The sequence below is a fragment of the Manacus candei genome, unplaced genomic scaffold, assembly GCF_025592945.1.
Source record: "Manacus candei isolate 608988 ecotype Guabito, Panama unplaced genomic scaffold, ASM2559294v1 h1tg000067l, whole genome shotgun sequence".
Taxonomy (NCBI): Eukaryota; Metazoa; Chordata; class Aves; order Passeriformes; family Pipridae; genus Manacus; species Manacus candei.
Window position 1 is genome coordinate 1,319,540 of NW_026138115.1, and position 20,883 is coordinate 1,340,422.

Genomic DNA, 20,883 nt, shown 5'->3' on the forward strand with positions numbered 1-20,883 from the left:
CATGAAGTAATCCCTGTGGCATCTATACTTTTTCTTCATCTTGGGGACATCGTGGTTCTTAATTATCGTGTTATGCTGAGCTTAGTCCATGTAGATCTCTAAAAATTGTCCCCTAGTCTTGTAATACTGAAAGTACTTGTTGATAAATGGAAAGCTGGTTTTAGCTGGAGTTTAGCAGGTGGGCTGTCACACTTTGAACCAGCTGAGGCTTTTATTTTTCAGTGCTGGCACATATGTTTTTGTATAAGTATGTGCCTATGCACACGTATGCACACTTCTAGTGTACTGTAGACACAGACCTTTGGATTACTGTGTTTGTAATAATTCGTAAAGTTTCTTGGTTTAATTGCCAATGTTACTGAATTCTACCTGTCAGTCAAGTGTCTGTCGTGAGGAGCCTTAAGCACTGCAGTGAGTCAGTCGTTGACTTCCAGGGTAGCACTGATCATGAACTAGGTACTTTGGCTTACTAAGTTTTTCCAAAATGCATTTTTACTAGACTATATACTGCTATTAGGCCGTGCTGGGTACATTTTAAAATACTTGTGAATTTATGATGTTTTCAAATAACGCCTTTCCAATTGTTCGTGTGAAAATATGTTGGAAAGTGGTAGGAGACAGACGTTTGCAGAAATGCTCAATGGTACCAGTGTTTGTTGTTTGCTTGTTTGTTCATTTATTTTTTAGCTGTGTCTGCAGCTTGTTTTCTGTGTCAGGCTTACAGTAAGGCTGGTCGCTTTAATTGAATTGTTATGCCCTCTAGTGGGTGTAGAGCACTCTTTGCGAGTCAAAGTGATATTATTTAAAATGTAAATACTTTGTAACAGCAGCAGTTACGGGCCGGTAGTAAATATGCAGTTCTTTACGTATACACAGTGATTAAATGAATATACAGTAATGCTTAGGTGATTTTCCCCGTTTGTGGATCAGCATTTTTCTGTTCCACTTGTAAACAATGACATGTTTGAGGTTCCCTGCACGTGACTTTCTCGTGTATGACAGATTGCAAAAACAGATGTCGCGGAAGTACTACACCTCTTTTTTCCCCCTAGTCATTGTAACCTTGTGCTCAATGAATCACCTCGATGACTACATTTTTACATGGTATCCATTTTTGTGGATACTTCTGTTCATCTTAGTATTGTAGATACTTTAGCCAACATTGTATGTGTTTATAGATTGTAGAGGTATGTAGGAATACCCGGGGCTATTAATGTAATGCCTTTGCCTTTTGGGACCTGGACTGTTTAGAAAAATCAAAATGTAATGCGTAATGTTTGTGGTTGAATTTTAATATACATCAAATAGCACTTTTGCTGTATATCACTAGTGCTGCTGTGATTTCTAGCTGGAGACTTTTGGTCAGTTATGTGGAAACGAGTCCTGTCATGAAGGCTGTGCTTCAGTTTTAAAATTTCACTTGAAATGCTCTAATTGCTGCTTTCTAGGAACAACTGGTCTGTTTATGAAGCAATTTAGCTCAAGAATGCTTCATTTTTTTTGCTTATAGATAGTAAATTTCTGTTTGAAAATAATAAACAATGTATTAAAATACCCTTATTTTTATCACCATGTACATTGGTAGTAAAAGCACATCTCAGTCAGACTTATTCAAAATATAGTAGCTAGCTTAATTCCTGCGATAGCAAAGTACTTTATAAAGGTTCAAGTAATTTAAATGAACCTGTGATATTTTAAAATATAGTTTTCATTTGAAATTTTGTTTTTGCCTATCTCAGGCTGTTACCACACGTATAATTCTTATGTTTAAGTTCAATTATATTTGAACTTTTATACTTGAGTTCAAAATAAAGCTTTTATGTCACTGAATCTTAACTGATTGTTTGATTCCTAAATAATTTTGCGATAGGACTGTTCAGGTTCTGTTTCTTTAAAGTTGATGTCTTTTCCTGCTGTCCTGAGTGGACTTTGGAACAGAAACTAGAAAAGCTGAACATGCAAGGCAAACAAGATTCCAAAAGCAAAGTTATTAAGCATAAGCAAAGCAACAAGTTAACATGATGGGAAACTTGCACCTGGTGACATAAAAGTGAAAAATGTAATTTTCTGAAAACTTATTTTGTTTATTTTTAAGTTATTCTATATAATTGGAACATTTTAAATATGATTAAAATGGAAAACAACTTTTAAAAACAACTTTTATTTTTTCCCAAAATTTTGATGTTGAATTTATGCATTTTCTCAGGTAAAATCAGCAGCCTTGTTCAACACAGGAAGGTCAAACCCACACTTTTTCTTGCCATTTGGAGATTATGTCCTGTTATTACAACCACAGTCTTTAGTAGGGTCTTGTTTATATTGGAAAGTTGCACTCACCAAATTTGATATGTGATTTAGATTGTTTTTTGTTTCATTAAAGCAGCCTCGCTAGTTCTTGTTCCATAACTTCAGTTTTAACTACATTTTTGAGGCAGGGCACAAACAGGGATTCACTTTTTTTTTTAACGTAAATGAGAAGAATATGTTTCGTCTGTATGGATGTAATAAAACCTATATAATGCAACAAGGGAGTCTTTTCTGAGAATTGTGGAAGATTTAAAAATCTGAAGTTACTACTTCAGAGCTAGTACAGTACTAAGGGCAACTTGATTGTAGCATTTTGCTATAAAGATATGATTTAGAAATGGCAAGTATGTTACACAGCAGGAAGTGATTGTTTGGTTCTATTGATCTAGTGTCACAGAGAAATCGAAAATGAACATTACACTGAAGATACATGCTATGAAATACTCCTGTCACTAGGAGTTTAGGTACTTTTTGTACTTTTACTGTCAGCCTGTTTTCAGTTTTTTCAAGTACTGCCAAAGAAAGAATAGATTTACTTTTGTTAGTACTGTAGTATTTATAAGAGTAAGTTAGCAGATATTTTTTTTGAATAGCCAAAAATACAGATTATACAGCTACCACAGAGCAATCTGTGTTATGCTGAAAGCTGGGTAATTAATGTGAAACAAATTGCAGTGGAATTGAAATACTTGAAAGTGACCATTTTTTGTCCTTCTGAGTATAATTCATTTTCTGGTAGTCTCTAAGTGTTTTATTAGTTAGATGCATAATTATGGAGATGATTTTTAAAAACTTTTTTTTTTGTTCTCTTCTAGTGTCTTAATGAGATTCTGGAGTCTGCAGATGCACCTCTGGAAGTCACAGATGGATTTATCCAATCAATTTCTTTATCTGTTCCATGGGGGTCATTGCTACAGGATAACTGTGCATTGGAAGTAAAAGGATTAGAGATGGTCTTCAGGCCGAGACCAAGACTGGGTATGCTTATTTTTTCATTTTAGAAAAGGAGATTCTTTACAGTTTTTCAGAGTCAAAAGGCTACTCTTGCTTTAGTCAGTCTTTGCCTTTTTTAAAATGCCATTTAGTTTACATACATTAATGTTAGAGAATGTAATAAAAAAAAGAAACTATCAGGTGTTCATCAATTGGTTGTCAACTCAATTAATTGTTGTTCTGTTAAATAGCTTAAAATGATAAAATGCTCTTACTGTTGTATCTCTTCCAATACTGTGTGGAAAGGAGTTTTGATTAGCTGTCGGTTTTGGGTGTTGTGTGCCAAATGCTGTTAGTCAGCATTGGTAGCTGGCAGTAGGATAATACCATAGTAACCATGAAGGGGGGCTACAGAGAGGTTCTGGCTTTCTTTGGCTACTTTAGGGTAAAAGATGCCTCTTCTTGTGTATTTGGAGAACAACTAATGCAATTTAATTGCTATCGCAGTCTTAAATAATGACTTTTAAGTACTCTAAATACTTACCTTTATGTAATCTGATGCTGAGAGGATTGGCTGAGTTCTAACTTGTCTGTATCCAGATGAATCTAACTGATCTAGTGATAAATTTTCACTGGTCACCAAAACTCCATAAATTCTGCTAAGATGTGTTGTTGTAGCATGTGTGGAGCACTTAATGTGTGAAAATTGTAGCTTGGTTGTCTGAAGAATTTTAGTTTATTTTCCTTTTTATAGTGTGGAGAAGATGGAATAAAACATTTCTTTAAACGTATCATGAAGAAGTTTTCTTGATACGTTTCTTGATACGTTGATAAGTTTTCGTGCATAAAACCTATTTTTCATCTGTTGCAAGTTACCTTAAATAACTTACTTGCATATATATACTCTGAATTTCATCCTTAGTTGTTTAACTGGAATTAAGTTTTGAGCTATCTTACTTTCTGATGTAAGATTACTGCTTTAAGAGAATGATAGCATTAGGAGGAAACTTTTTATTTGTTCACTTGCATCCATTTAGTTCTCTTCAATGCACTGTGCTTTAGAATAAACAGTGTAGAAAAACCCCCACAGAGCTGGTTTTATCACACATCTATAGCCTCATGGATGTTTCCAGACCTGAATGCTAGACTGAAATGTTTTGCCTGTTTAACCTGTTTGTATTTGTGCTAGTTTTACTTTTTTCTGCCTACACTAGAGCGTTTTAGTTGAATTTGATTAACTTTTCTAATCTATTTTTATAGTATTTGCTCACAGTGGGCTTGGCATTAACTGGTAGGAATGAACTGTCAATTAAATTAATCTGGCTGATGAAAACTTGTTCAGCTTAATACCTGCCATGCTCTATGATTTTATTATGTTCTCCTTACTGTATCAGGTCTATGTTAGTCATTTAAAACGTTTTCTAATATGCTAAGATAACATCTTAAACCTTGTTTAGTCTTTCTTCATGTAGGATATGTTTCAGATGGAATAAGAAACCTTGAAATAATTCTTAAAAATAGGATTTATTTAATTTTGCCAATTATGCCTGCAAAAGCATACCAATATAGTGAAAGAACTCCAGAAATTATTCACTTAAACCAGTGCTAAAGATTGGTCATGGTGTTAATTATTTGGTTTCCTCTTATTTATAATGAGTTTTCAAATACCAGAATCTTATCAATGCAATCTAAGTAGATTAAAATAATTTTAAAATAGTAAAGTCTGTAAAGAGAGATTGTAACTAAATTTGTTTTTAAGTATGACTTCTCACTAAACTGTTGAAATTCTTTCCTGGGTGTACCAAATGTATTACTTTGTTTTGTGTTTATAGTTTCATAATGTTTACAGTCAAATTTATTAAGACTTCTTTTACTCCACAGCATCTGGTTCTGAGCCTATGTATTGGTCAAGTTTTATGACCAGTAGTATGCAGCTTGCAAAAGAGTGTCTTAGCCAAAAACTGACAGATGAACAAGGAGAAGGGTCCCAGCCTTTTGAAGGACTTGAGAAATTTGCAGAAACTATTGAAACAGGTATGAATTAATTACTGAAATCTGAATTAACATCTGAGATTAAATTGGTTTATTTTGTGTCTTGGTTTTACAAAATGGCATCTCAATTGCCATAACTTATCTGACAAATTTTCATTTGTTAGCATTACTTGTAAAATTTAAAGAGGAAAGGAGGACAGCTGATCTTGCTTTTGAAGCAGAGAAAAAATGCCCTATTTACTTACTAAAATATTTGTATGCTTCCTTCAGTGGACAGAATGAACCCTGTTTCAGGGCAAGTTGGTGTTTTCACCAGAATAAATCCAGCTGAATCTGCACCTGAGTGATTGGTGAGATGCCTTAGTTTTGGAGATGCCAGTTTAATTCATCACACAAAGTTAGATTGTTAGTAGTGATGCTGTTGAGGGAGAAATGGAGAATGCTTTTTCAGCTGTTTTTATGCAAAGCTGACCTGTTATGATATATCATGCCATAATCACACCATGTTGATAGAAGTACTTCAGAAATCTTGTTTTTTTGTTGGGGGTGTTTTTTTTAAATGGAAGAAAATAAGGCCTTATGACCACAGTATGTGGTGGGGAACTTAGTGCTGAAAAGTGTGAGCTAAGGGAAATGTTCATTCTAGAAATGGAATTATTCAGTCCAAGCAGTGTGGTGCTGCCCAAGGTTTAGGAGTTCAGACATGGTGCACAATGAAGCAGATACTTTCTTTGAGGATCATCCACACTGAGATACAGAACAACTTGGTTTGAGCTGTCACTTACTCAAATATCCAAGCCTTAAAGACCAGTTGTACAGTATGGATGTACATATTGGACATTTAGTAGGAGTTACCATTGTCTCTTGGTGTCTTGTTACATTGTTAAATTCAATTGATTATTTCCACTGAAATAAAGGCCGAGAACTCAAACAAAATGAAAGACCGTTTAATAGAGTTAATTACAAAAGTATTTGTTAAGTAACTTGACTTAATTGCCTACACTGTATTTTTTTGTTTTATCTTTTAAGTTCTAAGAAGAGTGAAAGTTACCTTTTTAGATACTGTTTTGCGAATAGAACATGTGCCAGAGAACTCAAAAAGTGGAACTGCACTTGAAGTCAGAATTGAAAGGTAAACATTTTTTTCTTTAATCTGTAGATTTTTTTTTCCTAAGGCACTTTTTGCCATTTCTTGCAGAATACGTTTCATTCATGCACACATTCTTAGTATACAGTTAGACACTAGCTCTTGAGTACCTCTTCTGAGTGGAGCATTTTCTCCACTCAGTTTCCACTTAACATCTTTACACTAAGGTTATTCAACCATCGAATTAGAAGAGTTCTGGGTTATTTTCCCAAATAAAAGTGTTCATCAACTTCCACAGTTAATGAATACCATTTCTTAGGTGTTCAACAGTTTTGTGTAGATTGCTGGCAAATTGGGCCATCTCTTCAGTTTAGAAAAGAGACCAACCCTTTTGAGTAAGACACTTCAGATCTTTTCAGAAAGTAAGGTACACTCCTGGGGAAAAAACCCCAAACAAACAGAAAGAGTTTAGGTCCTTTGTGAGCTTTCAAAAGAGCCCACGTGACTTCTGTAATTATTTTGAGCTTAGAATACTCTACACATTATTAAAGTAGATTTTTTTTAACCTATAGGAGAGTGTAATCATACTTTTTTGCAAAGTACTGAGATCAGTACCAGATAAAACTGATGCTTACTGAGAGTTGCTAATGAAGTATATTTGGTTTTAAACATTTGAAAGCTTCAGGTTGTTAAACTCAGTTCAGGAAAGATTAATAATCAATTGTGATTATTTTTCTAATGGAAGTCCATTTCCAGAACAAACCTTTTGTGATTTAAAAACTATATTGAAACAAACTGTTAAATAATGTGTTGTTTTGACGTTTGATAGCATTTATTTATGGAAAAGTATGTATATTTTTACACTGCAAATACCATCATGTGTAGACTTGCATCTTCTAAGAGTTGACTGTTTATACTGTCTCATAAGAAATTCAACATCATAGAAATTCTACAGGATTGTAGCATATTCTCTCAATTTTCAACTTTCATTTTGACAGAATGTTACTTTCAAGTAGTGCTATTAGACAACAGAAAAGTATTAGATGGCAGAGTTTTAAAAAGTTAAGATTCTGAAGGAAGAATTGTGTGTGTCCTGATGGAAAGATAAGTTTAGAAGCATTGGGCAGACTCCTTCACCTTCTGATCAGATTAGATGTAGGGACTAGGATAATACACTGGGGTATGTTTGCAGTGGAAGCATGTCTCAATTTTCCTGTGGTGTTCCATAGAAAATTTAAGGTTTCCACCCATTCCCAGAGAGTGGTGGATTTTCCATTTGTGACAGTAAATAGTATGAAGAGAGAGAGCATGTACAAACTTAAAGGCTAAGGAGCCCAATTTGTAGGCACCCACCATCTTTATTTCCTTTCTTTTGTCTCTCAGAACTATGTACTGTGATGAAACTGCAGATGAGTGCTCTGGAATTAATGTACATCAGCCCACGGCTTTTGCTCACAAGTTACTGCAGCTCTCAGGTGTCTCTTTCTTCTGGGATGAGTTTCCTGCATCAGCAAAGTCCTCCCCAGTGTGTTCAGCTACACAGCTGGTAAAATTAAATACGTTATATGAGGGTGTAAACTGATGAAAGAATATATTGTTACACTAATGTACTAGGTTAATTCTAAAGGATTCGAGAGTTGAACTTTTACTTGAATCTATGTTTGATAAGTTTTATAATCAATTGCTGTTGATTTGAGGAGGGGGAAGGAAATGGAGACTTTAGGACTGAGTAAAGTTTAGGACATATTGTATTGGAATCTGGTTGCAACTTAAGAAGTACTCTACAATTCACTGTTCTGTGGAAACTTGCTCCTCTTTTTTGCAAAGGCCTAAGGCTTCACATTTTACATGCTTTGTTTTTTTCACAGTTATCAGTACATGTTTTCAATGCCATTATCATATTTATAGTTATGTAAAATGATTATTTGTGTGATATGCTTATTTGAAATGCTTCTTTTTTTTTTTCCTTAAGAAATGGGGTACATTCTTATTCTTTTCTCTGTAACGTTTTAAGGCAACTGAACCAAAGCTTTCACCTAGCTGGAATCCAAAAATCATTTATGAGCCACATCCCCAATTAACAAGAAACTTGCCAGAAATTACTCCTTCTGACCCTGTCCAGATCTGTAAGCTGATTGGTAGAATGGAGTTGAGCCTAACATTAAAGCAAAATGAAGTACTTCCTGGAGCTAAGGTTAGTCATGCTTTCCTGGTCTTTAACTAAATTAATAGTTCTGTAGAATTTTTTTTTTTTTATACTACATCCAGAAATTGGTAAGATTCTCAAGGGAGCAGAATGCACTTAGTTTCTTGTATATTCTGTATATTCAAACTGAAATCCATTAAAGGAGAATTTCTGTATGTTAGAAAGAGACTGAATTTAAGTGTTCAACAAAACAAGTAGATGTGGTGCTTCGATATGTTTTAGTGGGCAGAGTGGTATTCAGTTGAAGGTTGATCTTGATGATCCAACCTTAATGATTCTCTGATTCCATTCTATGAATTTATGTATTTGAGTTACTTCTGAGAAAATTATTTTGTTTTCATGAAACTCCCGCTACTATCCATTTGTCCTTTTTTCTTGTAGCACTATGACTGATTTGCCTACGTATGTGTGGAATGTGTAACTGGTGGTTGATTAAAATCACTTTGATTTTAAAAGGGTGTCATTCTCTTCAACAATTACAAGTAAACTGTAAATGATTAATTAGGTTAAATAATTTCAGACTTGCAGCATTATAAAACTAACATGAACACTTCTACTTGTGAATTTTTATATTCAAATCTACAGTAAATCAAATAATAATGCCATAATGAAATACTAAAAATTTATATTTATATAAATGTAATATTTATTTTACATAAAGATGCAGGAAGCAAAGCAGTTGAAAATAAAGCCCTATTTTCCTAAAAAAGTGTGAGTATATAAGTAAAGTTGTGTAAATATATTCCCCTTGTCTCCAAATTTAACACTGGCTATTGACCTGTCTTGTATACCATACTATATTTCATAGAAAGCATAAGGTTTCTACTGGAGTAGAAAAGTTTTTTTTATGTCCAGCAATTTCTAGTCAATCTTTAACTTTTCTTGTTAATTCAGTTAAGAAGGGGCCTTGAAAAGTTAAATAAAATTTCGTTTGGTGTGAAGTAGAAAAATGCTGGCTATTTCAAAAGCATGAATAGTTAATGCAGTTAACACCCTTAAATTAATTGATATCCAGATGTTGCTGAAGATTTCCCACTTTTATGTCATTAGATATATTTTAATATAGCTGGCAGAAAAATGTCAAGGGCAGAGTTGAGAGTAACTTTTGTTTTATACAAAATGTTCAATATAACGGAAGACTAAGCAGTGATCTCTGCAAGTTGTTCTTGAGTACAGGTAAAAATGCTGTTAGGTTAAATAAGAGTAACAACCAAACTAGTGAATGGATGTAATACTACATGACAAAATTGAAGAAGGAGCTGATTTTTGGTTTATCGGGTAGAGTTCATGCATATTAAAAAGAACATGGATACAGTATATTGCTTAGTCTAGTTTCAACTCTTTTTTTTACTCTGGAAACTGAATTATGTTCCGACAGACGTTTCAAGCATGTAAAATACAAAGTGCACTTTGTAACTTCATGTCGAGTGCACACATTTCAGTAGTGTCATTTTCTTACAACTCTTTCCAAAGGATGGAAAAAATAGAGAACAGTACACAGAACTAAATGATCATTTATTTTCCCTGCTTAGGTAAATATTCCCTTAAGGTCCTTAAGAGCAAAAGTATATTTTCATGTAAATGCACTCATTTGCATGCCTGTTTTGTTTGGTTGTTTTTTTTCCCATGAGTGTGGTAGCTTGACCTTGGCTGGCTGTCATACACCCATCCAGCTGCTCTCACTAACACTTCTCAACTGGACAGCGGGAGAGAACGTGATGAAAAAGCTTGTAGATTGAGATAAAGACAGGGAGGGCACTTAGCAGTTACTGTCACAGGCACAACAGACTCAACTTGGAGAAAATTAATTGACTTTATTGCCAAGTAGAATGGAGTTGAATGCTGAGAAACAAACTAAACTAGCTTTCCCACACCCGTTTTTCTACGCAGGCTTAACTTTGCTTCATAATTCCCAACTCCTCTACCTCCTCATCGCCCTGAGCAGTGCAGGGAGGATGGGGAATTGAGGGGTTGCACTCAGTTCATAACAGTTCCTCTCTGCTGCTCCTTCCTCCTCACCCTTTTCCCCTACTGCAGTATGGGTCCCTCGTGTTGCATTCTTTCACAAACTGCTTCAGTGTGGGTCCTATCCATGGGCTGCAGTCCAGCAGGATAAACCTGCTCCCACACAGGTTCTCCATGAACGATGGTTCCTGACGTGAGAACCTGTTCCTGTGTGGGCTCCTCTCCATGGGCTGAGCACCTCCAGGAACCTGCTCCAGTGTGGGCTCCCCACAGGCTTCCTCCTGGGCACATCTGTCTGCTGCAGAGTGGCACCTTGCGTGAGCTGCAGTGTAGATTTCTGCTCTGGTGTGATCTGTTCCAGAGGCTCTGGCAGCTGAAGCACCTGCTTCCCCTCTTTCTTCCCTGACCTCAGTGTTTGTAGGATTGTTTCTCTTGCTGTTTTTTTCCCTCACTGCCCATGCAGCATTTTGCCCTTCCTTAAATATCTTTTCGAGGAGTCACTACCAGCTTTGCTGGTAGGCTCAGCTGTGTCCTGAGGTGTGTCCTTTACAAGTCTGGCTGGAACCAGCTCTAGGCAGACCCTGACCTCTTGGCCCTGCAGCAAAACCTCGCTGCCAATACCTTGCCACACCCAATACAATGAGTAATAATCATGAATGGACCAATGTCTGGGAGTACAGGATTCTTGAACTGAAAAATAAATCCATAGAAGTCTTTAAGATAGTTCTAGTTTGATTTGCTTTCTAAAGCTAAGTGGCTTGCTTTGTTGCATACCATCTCAAAACAGTTGGACTTCTGTAAACATCCCACTCGTCATGAAGAAAGTATGTGAATTTATTCATCTGTATGCTAAAGAGCTGTCCTGAAGAGACCCTTCACAGTTTTAAGGTCTATTTCAGAAGGTGCTGATGTCAATATTTTATAATTAGTATGTAATAACTAACATTATATAGTTATTTATTTATGGAATTATTAAAAGGAAAAAAATTAGCAGATGAACGAAATTCTTGAGTTTTTCTCTTCTGGAATTGTGTATTTATTTTAACCTAATAGTGATGCATTTGCATTTATCCTGCCAAGCTACAGGTTGGAAGCAATACACAATTAAATTTCTAGGTGTTGTGCAGAAAATGAAGATACTGCTGGAATGGCTATATTTACATCAAAAGTGTAAAAAATCTTTTATCAAAATACTTGATTCAAGACTTGCAGAGAAAAATTCCTTCAGTGTTCTTGAAAATGTTCTTCCTTTTTCTTTTTAGTTGGATATAGATGGACAAATAGACTCTGTACATCTATTTCTGTCACCAAGACAGGTGCATCTTCTTTTGGACATGGTAGCAGCTATTGCTGGACCAGGCAAGTGAACATTCTGTAAAATTTAAATATGTATTGCAATGGCCAAAAAGTAAACTTTGCAAGATAAATGAATTTCCTTAGTGGAAAAAAATATTTGTGGTGAGTTATTATGAATGTTTATCTGATATTAGCAAAATGTTTTGTAGCTGCTCTGAATTAGGGCTATGATCAATTTATTGATTTCAGTTGCAAATTGTAAATGCTAGTAATGAAAAGAATAACAAATAAGGCTTGACAAGTACTATATAATAGGACAAGACATGAGAAAATTCTAAGTGGAGAAAATCAGGAGACCAAACCAATTGTGGTTCTTGTAGTGCTGTTTCATGAGAGTAGCTTACCTTCTTTGTCCTATGCTTTAGTGGCAGGCACAGAAATCATAGAGCAGACAGTAACTGAGTCTGTTTGTCCATATTGGTGAAGAATTAACAGCAGTGTTTGAACTACTGCATTGGAAGGATGAGGGTGTTTTGGTTTGTTCCCCCATCTACCTCATGTAACAACAATTATTAGGGTAGATAGTTAATCTTTTCAAAAAGATTTCCCATGTCCTGGGTAGGTAATTAATATTCTTCTGATACTGATATATTTGTTGTGCTGGACTTGTTCATTGGACAACTGGAGAAGTATTACATATAGCTTCCCATGTGTGTGTGATCTTCAAACCTGAAATTTTAAAACTTCCTTAATAGTAAAACGTTTAAGAGATTGTGATCTTAGTCCCTAAAGCTGACTGAGAAATGTATGCTAATATTATATGTGACTTGCATATATGACCTTAAAATATTTTCTTCAGACTTGAAGTTAATGAATGCTGGGGAGAGAGTAGTCTGTTCTGGACAGGTAAAATCTTCAAACCAAGAAAATGCACATAATACACATCTGATGTACAACAGACATGTGTTTGTATATACATATATCTACAGATGCTTATATATACAGCAATGGTTAATTTTGAGATTAATTTTTGGATTTTCTTAGGGATACTGTTAAGGAAATTACAGTGGGCTTTCTGTCCTTTTTTTTTTGAATGCAGAGAGTCTAAACAGAATAGAATTGTCAAATAAAGATAGGAAGAACCGACCAATGCAACAGGAGGATGAGTACCGGATTCAGATGGAGTTGAAACGTTATTTAAGAAAAGAGTCTTTATCTGCAGGAGCATCATCTGAACAAAGCTTCTATGAGACAGAGAGTGCCAGAACACCTTCTAGTCGTGGCAAGTATAAAAGACAATGCAACATAGCAAATAATCAGTGTTAACATTGTTTAAATTGAGTGTTCAGCTTTGAATCTTACCAACTTATGTACTGAAATAGCATTACAATTAATACAAAGTTATTGATTGTAAAGTTGAATAAAAAATTAACTATTTTAGGTATCGGGCTAGACTTGATTCAGTATTTCATTAAAACTGTTCGGTTTATATTAATGTGCACACAGCAAATACACATGCTGTGTGCATGTAACATCTTTTCAAATGTATGGTTGAGGAAATTACATCTAGAATAGAAATTACATCTAATAGTTGTATTTTCTTGATATTTTTATTTCAATTTTTTTTGCTAATTATTTTTAATGTGAAAGTGGGAACTTTGATTTGTCAAAAGGAGAGTGCATGAATTTCTATAAAATATGCCACGTTGAACATGAAAATGAGACGTTTAACTGTTTTAGTGGTCATTAGGGTTTTTTCCTTTTGATTTTTATTTAAATCTCTCTCCATAGACACTATTAGTCTCAGCGTCAAGAAACCTTGGAGCTTCTGTAAATAATGTATTTAGCTGCTTATTCTGTCTAGCAGTTAGATTTGTAAACTTATGAATACATTTTTGTTAAAAGTAAAGTGATTTTTTTAATAAGAAAATAACTCTTTACTATCTGTGGTTCTTATTAGAAGAAGAAGTTTTCTTCTCAATGGCTGAAATGGACATGTCTCACAGCCTTTCCTCCCTTCCACCTCTTGGAGACCCTCCAACCATGGATCTAGATTTGTCTTTAACCAGTACATATACAACTACACCAGCAGGATCTCCACTGAGCACTACAGTGGTATAGTATTAACTACATTTAAAATCTTTTTGAAATTAACAGTTTTGCCTGACGTCATTGCATAACTGTTGCATTCTTTACAATATCAAGAACTATGGAAAAATTCTAGAACAATGGAAAGTGTTTAGAGCTGATAATATTCCTTTTCTGCTATGGAAATTGAAATGGAATGGTTCTCATTTATTTGGCCACTAAGCTAAGAAATGTGTTTTCAAATGCCTTGAAGCTTATGTGGGATGCTTTGTGATTCATTTTCTTTTTAATAGCTGCATGTTTGCCACCTGGGTTTTCTTTCAGTGTAGACTACACAGGCTGTGATAATAAAAAGTACAAAATTGTTGTATTACATTATTCCTCAAAGAACATAAAAACTTAAGTTGTTGTTATCACCATCTTTGCTAAATTTGTTATATGCCTAGTGTTTTGCTTAATGAAAACCATGGAGAATAGTTGAGCATATATTCTCCCATTTCTCTGTAAAAAGCACATGGAGTGCAACTTCAGCTTTAAAAATATGTGGGTGCAGAAGATCATAGAATTAAAAAGCACACCCCAAAGTGAAGCAAATCTACATTAATAAGTTGAGCACTAATACCCCATGAAATGGCATGATGTTGATTATACATGTTGGGGTTTTGTGTTTCTTTACCTTATTATTTATGTTTGATCTAATATCTAACAACTCTTTGCAAATTTAAGGTCATATATGTTTTTGTTCTAGCTTCAACCAACTTGGGGTGATTTTCTTGATCGTAACAAACAAGAACTACAGCCTCCGAGAGGTTCTTCGCTGGCAGCCAATATGGTTCACCAGACTTCCTTAAGAAGGACATGTAAGTAACAATAGCTAGGTAATTCTGAAAATTAATTGTTATGCAGCAACTTGGTAAAAAGAAATGAAAATCAAAAGTAAGATGATTTTATAAATGTGTTATTGCTGAAAAATTACGTGAACTTAATTTTGTATTTCAGCTATTCCATCCAGATCTGTTTCTGTGGATGAATCCAGACCTGAGCTGCTTTTTAGACTGGCAGTTGGAACTTTCTCAGTGTCTGTACTTCATATTGACCCTTTACCCCCACCTGAAAGTTCACTGAACCTTAACCCATTGACACCAATGGCTCGGGATTTCTTTGCCCGAATAGAAAAGATCGAGCCAGTTAAGTTTTCAACAGAAGATTTTCTGTCCTTCCGAGAAGTATTTGCAGAAGCTTGTTCTCATGATCACCTTAGGTATAACTTTGCTTCTTAATAAATATAATTAACAAAAATATATTTTAAGTAAATTTGAATTAAGTAAGTTTATTTCCATAGGAATTGTGTCACTTAATATTTGAATTGCATTAGACTTCTTTATTAATTTCAAAATAGTCTTGAATTTTGACATCTGTTTTCCAAGACTTTTTTTTAAATTAAGAAAAAAATATTATAAACATTAAAATCACCTAGCTTTTTAATAGATGAATTAAACTAGGTACAGTTTCTACCACAGAAGTCTAGAGTCAAGAATCATTAAGGTAATTACTGCTTTAGAAACAGCTGTGTTTTACAGGACTATTTTTTATTCCACTGTAGTGATTTCTGCTTGAAGGAGCTTAGGAGTTTACTTAGTGCAAAATAGTGTATTAATAGAGATAAAATATAAGTGTGAACAAAATCATAAAGTCAGTCAACGGTCCTTTTTTGCAGAAGTTTTTACCATCCCAGTACAGTGTATGAAGTAAGATATGTAAGGGTGTATATACCTTTTCTTACCTTATGCATGTAATTTAGACTTTCTGAGACATTTGACTTTTTCATTGTCTGTCTAAGGATGTTAGATTTATGTGACTTGCACCTCAGGTTAGGTGTCTAAAATGTTCTTTACAAATTTCTCTATGTTGACGATTGCTGAATGTGTAACATAAGTGAGCTCCGTTGTCTTCGTTGCAAAATCTGTTATAATTAGATATTTTCATATTTTTGAAGAAATTATAGTTCTTTTAATGATTTTAAAAGGATTATAGTGATCCTATTTTGTATATTTAAATCTTGACTTTGTTATTTTTATTGACTTTGATATTGTTTTGTGCTACTTTTCATAATTCATAATTTTAATAATTAGGTTTATAGGTACTGGCATCAAAGTGTCTTATGAACAAAGACAAAGGACTGCCTCTCGAAGTTTTAGTACTGATTTATCCATTGGTAATATGGAGTTCCTGGAATGCCTTTTTTCTACTGACTTTCATTCCAAGCAGCCTCACTATACAGAGGTATGTAAAATATAGAGAGAGTTCCATAGCAAAGAAATTTTAATTGTATAACTGACAATGCTATATTTTAAAATGGTTGTAATTTAAATTTTTCTTGATTTTTTTTTTTTTTTTTTTTTTTTTTTTTACTATTTTAAATATGTTATGGTTTTAAGATACACCTTCTATTTTAATTCTGAGCTCAAATAGTGAACCTGGCTGCTGTCATAACTGACAGGAATAGCACCAAGCAGCCAAACTTCACTAGTTTACTTCTTTTAAATCTGCTTAATGCAGTTTGGGAATTAGAGTAAATGTTTTCTAAAAACTAACCAGTAGAGTTGAGCAATGCAAAGGTTTCTTTGCATGATGATTATTCTTCCATCTCTTTTAATGGTCAGAGACATCCAATAAAGTAGCTGAGTAAGTGCATTGAGTAAGCAGTTGGGCTGGGGCTCTGTTCACTGACTTGAATGTGGGGTTACCTACTGTCTGTTCTAGGTAAAATGTCATAAATACCCTCTCCTGTGTCAACTCTTTCCTCCTTATTTATTAAGTACTTTTAATACTTTTTTTTTTTCTAAAGCTGCTGACATTTCATTCTGAAGAAAGAAACGATTCTCATACTGTGCCATGCCTTCAGCTGCATTATAAGCATTCAGATAATAGAGGACCTCAGGTAAGGTGGCAGATTTAAAAGACCAAGTTTCTGTGTAATAACCTTTGTCTAATTTGGTTTATTTGAACAGAAAGCTATCTAACTTGTAAAACAGAGAGTCCTTAACTCTCAGTTATTATGATTTGTTTCACTGTGTTGTTGTTGTTAAAGATTTTACTGCTTTTTCTCTTTCTTTTTAGGGTAGTCAAGGGAGACTCAGTTCTGTACCACAGAAGGCAGAGTTACAAATAAAGTTAAGTCCAGTATTTTGTGAGCTGGATATTAGTATTGTAGACAGATTGAATTCCTTACTTCAGCCACAGAAACTAACTACAGTGGAGATGATGGCATCTCACATGTATGCTTCTTACAATAAGCACATAAGTCTGGTAAGTTAAAAGAGAGGTAGATTAATAAACTTGCTGGGTTTTTTGCAGGAGGAAGGCAGGATGGCACTAAGCCTGACATTGCTAGTTCTAATTGATTTGTGGTGGTTGAGGGTTGTTTTTTTAATGTGAGAGGGTTTTTGTTTCTTTTTGTTCTGTTCTTTTGTTTGTTGTTGTTTTTCTTTTTAACTTCTGACACAGAACAGTAGCCATGTGACATAGGTTCTCATTTTAGATTCAGTGATTGCATGTTTAATAACACACCTAAAGACAATGGTAGATGCTTCACAAACTGCATAAATTCTCAGCTTCTTGAAGCAAGCAGAACTGAGCCAAAAAGAAGAATCTTGACTGACTTCTCATCCCTGAACTCTCTCATCATGCTCTCCAGCAACTGATGTAAACTGTTGCTGACAATTACACTTCTGTATTGAAATCTTTGTGTCTCAGTCAGCCCAGTTGCTTCTACCTCTCTCTATCTGCTTTTGGGGTAGGTCACAGAGAGGATGGGGAGCATATGCTTTGCATTCTAGTGACTGGGGACCAGCAGAAGTTTTAGCACAATAACATTAAACTGGACTACTTTTCTTGAAGTACTTGAGGAATGATTAATACAATTAACTACACAGCAACAAATATCTTCATGAAATTTTATTGCTGCATCGATCGATTCCAAAAAAATCAGTTTTCAAACCTATTTAAGAGAACCCTTATTTAAAGAATGTGTAAGACATCAATCATTTCTATCAATATGGTTGTGTCCTGAGAGTTTGATTCTTTTCAGTGTTGGTCAGCCTCAGGGAGGCTTTGAAGGACATGTCAGTGACAGGAGCTGGATGACATGACTTGCTGAAAGGGGCAAATACACAGGATAATAATTCTTGGCTTCTTAACAGTCACAATTTTAAAAAAAATATCTGAGACACAGTATTTTCCAACTGCAGCTGAGTATTGTTTGGTACTTTGTCTATAAGAGAAAAAGAAAGATGCAAAAATAGGCTTTTTTTAAAGGATTGCTAACTTCTGCAAATACTTGACTTCTAACTAAATAGAATGTTAACAGCACTAATAATAGAAAAATATTCTAAGATTAATAGCTGTTGGCCTTAATGTATGTTTTCTGTGATACATAAATAATATTTTTCTTTTTTAGGTATTGCATCAAAAAACTTTCCCCATAGTCACTTTTAATGCAATTTTCTCTAATTTAGATTTTTTTTTTCCATGTACTTTGTTTTTCAGCATAAAGCATTTACTGAAGTTTTTCTGGATGATTCACATACTCCTGCAAACTGTAGAGTTTCAGTTCAAGTCACTGCCCCAGCATTAAATCTCTCTGTTCGCTTCCCAATACCTGACCTACGGTCAGATCAAGAAAGAGGACCATGGTTTAAGAAATCACTTCAGAAGGAGATTCTTCATCTTGAATTTACAGATATGGAATTTAAAACTGAATTTATAGGAGGGTCAACTCCAGAACAAGTTAAATTAGAGCTTACCTTTAAAGAGCTAACTGGTAAGAATGTTAACGTTATATTAAATGTTCTTTTTATTTTCCCAGATACTGTGTAGTTGAGAAAAAGGTCCTCTCATATGGATTAACATAGGGAGTGTCTTTCCACCTGAATTTTTGAGTAGATATCTCTGCTGTAGTTTAGTGCTCTGTACTAAATACCAACATAAGTGAAAACAAAATAATAGGAGGCTAATGTATCTAAGTGTAGTGCTTGCATTCTTAGTTTTTGAGATCTGAGCTAGTATTTCTTCTATTTTCTGTTACATTGTTATACCAGTTTGTTTCAGTTTCATGTATCTCTCTGTTCTCTATCCCAGGTAAGTTTTGTAGATTCGTAGGAGATTACTACAGCTCTGTAAGTTAGAAGTCTAGTCTAGAAATGAAGAATCCTTGGATGAAGGGATAGAATGCACCCTCAGCAAGGTGCTGGCCACACAAAATTGGGGGGAGTGGCTGATACACCTGAAGGCTGTGCTGCCATTCAGCAGGACCTTGATAGGCTGAAAAGTTGGGTGGGGAGAAACCTAATGAGGTGCAATAAGATCAAGTGTAGGGCACTGCACCTGGAGTGGAGTAACCCCAGTATCAGTACAGGTTGAAGGCTGACCTGCTAGAGAGCAGCTCTGGAAAGAAGGACCTGGGAGTATTGGTGGATGACAAGTTGACCCTGAGCTGGCAAGTGTGTCCTTGGGGCCAAGGAGGGGCAAGGGTGTCCTGGGGTGCATCAGGAAGAGTGTGGCTGGCAGGTCAAGGGAGCTGATCCTCTCTCTCTGCTCGGCTCTAGTGAGGCCACATCTGAAATGCTGTGTCTGGTTCTGACCTCCTCAGTACAAGGAAGACAAGAAGCTGCTGGAGAGGGTCCAGCAGAGAGCAATAAAGATGATGAGGGATCTGGAGTATGTCTCATATGAGGAGAGACTGTGGGAGCAGGGTCTCTTTAGTCTGGAGAAGAGAAGGCTGAGAGGGGATCTCATTAATGCATATAAACATCTCAAAGTGACGTGCTAAGAGGATGGTGCCAGACTCATTTCAGTGGTGCCCAGAGACAGGACAAGGAGTAATGGACATAAACTGAAACACAAGAAGTTTCACCTCAGCATAGGGAAGAACTTTACATTGAAGGTGGCAGAGCACTGGAACAGGATGCCCAGGGAGATTGTGGAGTTTCCCTCTCTGCAGATATTCAGAACCAACCTGGATGTGTTCCTGTGTAACCTGCTCTAGGTGACCCTGCTTTGGCAGAGAGGTTGGACTAGATATTCTGCAGAGGTCCTTTCCAATCCTAACGATTCTGTGATTGATTCCCTAAATAACCATCGAGAAAACTGTAATGATTTCATGCCTCTTAATATCTCCCAAAGTAATAAATCTGTGAAACCGATTTATATTTGCAACCTTCTCTGCTTATGTGTCATTTCGTGTACTTATCAAGACTGTGACAAAATGTAGTGATGCTATAAGTGTAAATGCAGATATCTGTGCATTAGAAATGTCTTGTTTTCTAACTACTGCTAGCTAGAAAATAATGTGAAATAATTTTTGTTTCTAAAAGTTGATATTTTTTGGAGGAAGAGACAACCAAATTTGCCTGAGTAACTTAGTAAATAGCATTGACAATTGCTAGTTAAACTCTAGCCTGAGGAGCAGCTAACCTGAAGTTAGCAGTTAGCATTCCTGTGTTAATTTTTAAAAAATCTCTTTCTATTCAGGTTCATTTGAAGAAGATAATGCAGAAACACCAATAAAATTTTTTCAAGTGTCTGGTGGCACAGATGGAGATGTAACATCGTCATCAGACAATTTTGACTGGCCTCGGTAAAAAAACATTTGGGGTTTTTTAATGTGGGTTGTTTAGATTTTTAAGAAGCACTGTTATTTTTGTGATTTTAATGCAGAATGCCCGTGTGATAAATGCTTGAAAATAATTTGCAAAGAAAGAACATGTAACTTGTGAAAAGACCTCAAGAATTTATGAAAAACCAAAAAGAAGTATAAAAAACTCCTTGAGTAAATGTCAGTGAAAGTTAGATGAATTATTAGACTCAAAACTTTCTCCCATTTTTTTTGTCACTTTACCTCTTCTCCTACTTCTGCATTCCAGACTGAATACCAAACAACCCCCCATCAAGTTTTACCTAAAAATATAACAATAATATGTTAATATTAATGTTATATATTTATAATATA

At 35.1% G+C, this 20,883-nt stretch overlaps 1 protein-coding gene across 3 annotated transcripts in view; it reads left to right on the forward strand.

The window, feature by feature from the left end:
- The window catches only part of ATG2B (autophagy related 2B), a 49,702-nt gene that overhangs the window by 845 nt on the left and 27,974 nt on the right, over positions 1 to 20,883 (forward strand). For all 3 annotated transcript variants that reach the window (XM_051806422.1, XM_051806423.1, XM_051806421.1), the window contains exons 2-16: positions 3,123 to 3,285; positions 5,122 to 5,274; positions 6,262 to 6,364; positions 7,703 to 7,865; positions 8,334 to 8,513; positions 11,753 to 11,853; positions 12,890 to 13,068; positions 13,747 to 13,901; positions 14,623 to 14,734; positions 14,874 to 15,135; positions 16,007 to 16,157; positions 16,723 to 16,815; positions 16,995 to 17,183; positions 18,423 to 18,696; positions 20,406 to 20,511. In XM_051806422.1, coding sequence (XP_051662382.1) covers positions 3,123 to 3,285; positions 5,122 to 5,274; positions 6,262 to 6,364; positions 7,703 to 7,865; positions 8,334 to 8,513; positions 11,753 to 11,853; positions 12,890 to 13,068; positions 13,747 to 13,901; positions 14,623 to 14,734; positions 14,874 to 15,135; positions 16,007 to 16,157; positions 16,723 to 16,815; positions 16,995 to 17,183; positions 18,423 to 18,696; positions 20,406 to 20,511 — 2,384 coding nt within the window. The remainder of the gene's footprint in view (positions 1 to 3,122; positions 3,286 to 5,121; positions 5,275 to 6,261; positions 6,365 to 7,702; positions 7,866 to 8,333; positions 8,514 to 11,752; positions 11,854 to 12,889; positions 13,069 to 13,746; positions 13,902 to 14,622; positions 14,735 to 14,873; positions 15,136 to 16,006; positions 16,158 to 16,722; positions 16,816 to 16,994; positions 17,184 to 18,422; positions 18,697 to 20,405; positions 20,512 to 20,883) is intronic.